This window comes from Perkinsus marinus (genome assembly GCF_000006405.1).
Source record: "Perkinsus marinus ATCC 50983 genomic scaffold scf_1104296957216, whole genome shotgun sequence".
NCBI lineage: Eukaryota > Perkinsozoa > Perkinsida > Perkinsidae > Perkinsus > Perkinsus marinus.
Window position 1 is genome coordinate 1 of NW_003207206.1, and position 3,537 is coordinate 3,537.

A 3,537-nucleotide genomic window follows, 5' to 3' on the forward strand; every position below is an offset into this window, starting at 1 on the left:
TCCCAATCCTGACCGCTGCCATCTTACCGGTATTGATATCTTCAAGATGTTTCACTTTGGTATTGTTGAGAGAGGAAGATGATGTGCCGAGAAATTCTTGAACTGGAATGTAGTCGTAAGGAGCCTTCCCGACCTTAGCGATCAAACTTGTAGGAGGCATAATGTTAGTGGGAAGCTCGACCTTCTTGCCAAATCTGTGGCGAAGGTTGTCCCGGTAGGACGCTAGATCATTAGCCTCTTTCTCTTGCTCCTGCCTGCGACGTTTGGCTGTACGCCAGGCCTTGGCCTCCTCAACCAGTGAGACCAGATGTAGTTTGAAGAATTGTTGTTGTTCAGCTGGGATGCGACCAGTCATACGTGTAACAGTTTCTTCACCGACATTGGCCAGCAACATAATAGAATATATCTTTTCCTCGATCAGCTGGGTAACCATGAGATCTTTGATCGCCTGGTCAATGTTCTCACCATCTAGTAAAGGATCTAGTAGATTCTTGGTAACAGTCTCCTGCTGATTAGCCATAGGGAAAAAAATTGGTGGAAACAAACCGTGCCTACACCAGTACATTAATAAAGTGTAGTGGACAAAGACAGAAAGACTTTACATCTTAGATTCTAGCTTGATGATTCAGCCTTGTTCATAGCGTCACACAGACCAGGGGGACAGGATAGTTGTGTCAGAGGAGTGCTTCGCACTCCCCGTATTGTGGGGCTCCACTGAGACGCATTTTACGTCTGTTAATGGATTAACTCCGGTTATTCGTTGGAATGCTAACTCATCAACGCAAAATTACGATGATCATGATAGAGGTTCATCACTACAGCCCCACAAGAAGGCATGTACATCATCAGTGCTTGTCTTACGACTCGGCAACCTCAATCTTCCAGCTAAATTACAAAGTGTTGGATCTACCTCGCTAACCACCCTAAAGTGATCCCTTGCCTCATCCCCTCGTGGTACGTATGGCGACAACTGCCCGACGAGGGTGAATGATTCCGAACGGCCTTTATCACCTACCGCTTTTATCGCTTCCTTTATGTGCGCGACACCTCTCGCCACTGCATCGTTATGAACTACGAGGAGTCTACTGCTTTTCAATGCTTGGGGCATTGCTTGATTCACAGGTTTCACGAGGAAAGTAGCATCAGCCGCCTCCTCAGCTCGATGAAGGGCATCCTAAATCGACGCTGTTGATAGGGTTAACACTCCAGTGTTGGAAGAATACATGTTCCTTCCCTCAGCTGAGTTCAGAAGTTTCCAAAGCTGATCATAGAAGCTTAGTTACGAATCAAGGTAGAATCCAACGAGGATTTCCCTACTATCCTCAACATATATAGTTCACCATGTGCATATTTCTCCTCCACATTTGAATACTCTCAATTCACCTTCATGTCACTATTCGCGTTCTCCATAGCATACCCCTGGCCGCAGCACCGTAATGCGTTGCTCACACCCGATTCTTTCAATGGTAGCAAATCACCGGGTAAGTCCCCGAAGTGTCGTAAATAGTCGTGTAACACCATGGGAATAAAGACTATACAGTTGCCCGGATGCTTATATCATATAGAACGAATCGAGTCTTCAACCACGTACAAGAATAATACGATTGTGCGCTGAGATACGACACGATGTCGATAAGCTGAGTATCGATTTCTAGTTTGCTTACATACTTGTAAAAACACTAACTCCAACACAAGAAGGTTACATTACAAAATTTTCCAACCTTGAACTGATAGTGCGACAATCACTGATTTTCAGCGCTGCACTCTACTACTCACTCCGAATGAGCGACGACGATAATGATTGACCAGAACGCCCACTCTTCCTTCGTTGGAAGAGGGGCCATAGACAGACCGTCTCCTCCTCCTTCTCCGAGACTGCATTACGAGCAAGCAGTTTCTCACGAACACCGTTGCCATGCTTGAAGATAAGCACGCCGGACATGATAACTACAAGTGCTAGCCACTCGAATGAATTGACGGTAGACGCCCCTATGAGGGGCCAACTTATGAGAGATAAAAATGCTGATAATGGTACTGTAAGTTTGAGACTAACGAATGTCAACAGGCTTGAACCATACGATACCAGCAAATATATAGTGATGTTAAAACAGATGTTGATAATCATGTAAACCAGAAATGCAGCCATTGCATGATCGGACCACAAAAGCGTCTGAAAACCAGCACGCATTTCCTCAACAACATCTCCACCAACTCTGGCCTTCTCTACAAAGTAAGAGACCGGTACAACCCACAGGACTCCCCATAGATGATTCGAACTAGTCACCGCGAAAATATCCAATTTCGTCGCGCGTGCCGCATTTTCTCGAGCATGTAAGTCGTATGCTCTGAACATGGCCTCCTTGATAACAAAACCGAGGGCTTGGAAAGCAGTAGAGGAGAGACACAATAAAGCCATCCAGAAACCGTCGGAGCCACCACCACGTGTCGAAGTGAATACAGAGGCGACTGCCATCGATACGACCAATGCTACACCCAAGATTTCCTCAAGAATGTATCGCGAACCCAGGACTAGCATAGACCACAACAACGTGAAGGGAACCATTCCTTGTTGAAGTAGATTGAATACGATTATTGAGAGATAGGCCTGGGTCAAAAACATTAGATTGTCACCAAGCACGTCACATATCGAAGACAGAAATGTGTACTTGCAACCCGGCAATCGTGACCACCACGAGCCGCCAGTAGAGAACGTCCAAAGCCACCTAATCTGATCCTCAGGAATCTTCCGAGATGCGTAGCGCACAGCGAAGATTGACCAATACGTTGCGAAGTAGACGCCCTGACCCAAGATGCTCGTGACGAAACCCGAGTAGTCGCCTAGAGGCTCAGAACGGATCTTGCCAGTGATAACATTAGCCGTGCCGAAGATGACCAAAACGACCATAAGAAGTGGAGTTATCCACCTCTCCGAGGCCTTGTGGGGGGAAGCTACGATCATGCTTGACTCGATCAAGCTACAACGACTACACTGTATCGGTTTTATAGTGTTCGATATGCAAATGTGTGTTATTTGTAGGACAAATGATAGTGAACAAGTTGTCGCTATCATCACAGTCCCGAACGGGTACTCTCATCATCACAACACATGTTCATAGCCATCGTTACGTTGTATCAGCATTTTCACACTAATTTGGGGAGTTCATATACGAAATCGGGTAGATATTTACACAAACCAACCACAATTTCCCAAAATTTCCTCAGTTTTCTCCTATTGTCACCAACACATGTAGTTGACACTGTGCAACCTTCCCCCTATTGCGACACAGTGTAGTCAGCCATCGCTTCCTGTAAGAGGTCCTCTCTCAGGGCGAATCAGTGGAAAAGGAGGAAAATATGCACATGGTCAACTTTATACACCCCTCCACATATTCTTAGCATATCCGGTTTTTCGACTCGTGCACAGCCACCACAACGAGTATCACCTCGCGGCTCAGGGAGGTATGTACTTATGCTTTACCTGATATGACCTCCAAGTTTCAGGGCCTAACTCTTCGTAGTTAGTGAGAAGTCAAAGAC

The 3,537-nt window shown here is 46.0% G+C and overlaps 2 protein-coding genes across 2 annotated transcripts; both read right to left on the reverse strand.

Annotated features, from left to right (window-relative positions):
- Window positions 1-27: 27 nt before the first annotated feature.
- Pmar_PMAR007424 (hypothetical protein) lies at window positions 28-520 on the reverse strand (the record flags this gene model as incomplete). Its single annotated transcript, XM_002774845.1, has 1 exon — window positions 28-520. A coding segment is annotated over one exon (493 nt), but the record flags the coding sequence as incomplete, so codon positions are not given.
- Window positions 521-1,768: 1,248 nt separating this feature from the next.
- Pmar_PMAR007425 (hypothetical protein) lies at window positions 1,769-1,942 on the reverse strand (the record flags this gene model as incomplete). The annotated part of the gene is made up of 1 exon (XM_002774846.1): window positions 1,769-1,942. One exon carries the CDS (start codon window positions 1,940-1,942, stop codon window positions 1,769-1,771), a length of 174 nt encoding a protein of 57 aa, XP_002774892.1.
- Between the last annotated feature and the right edge of the window lie 1,595 nt (window positions 1,943-3,537).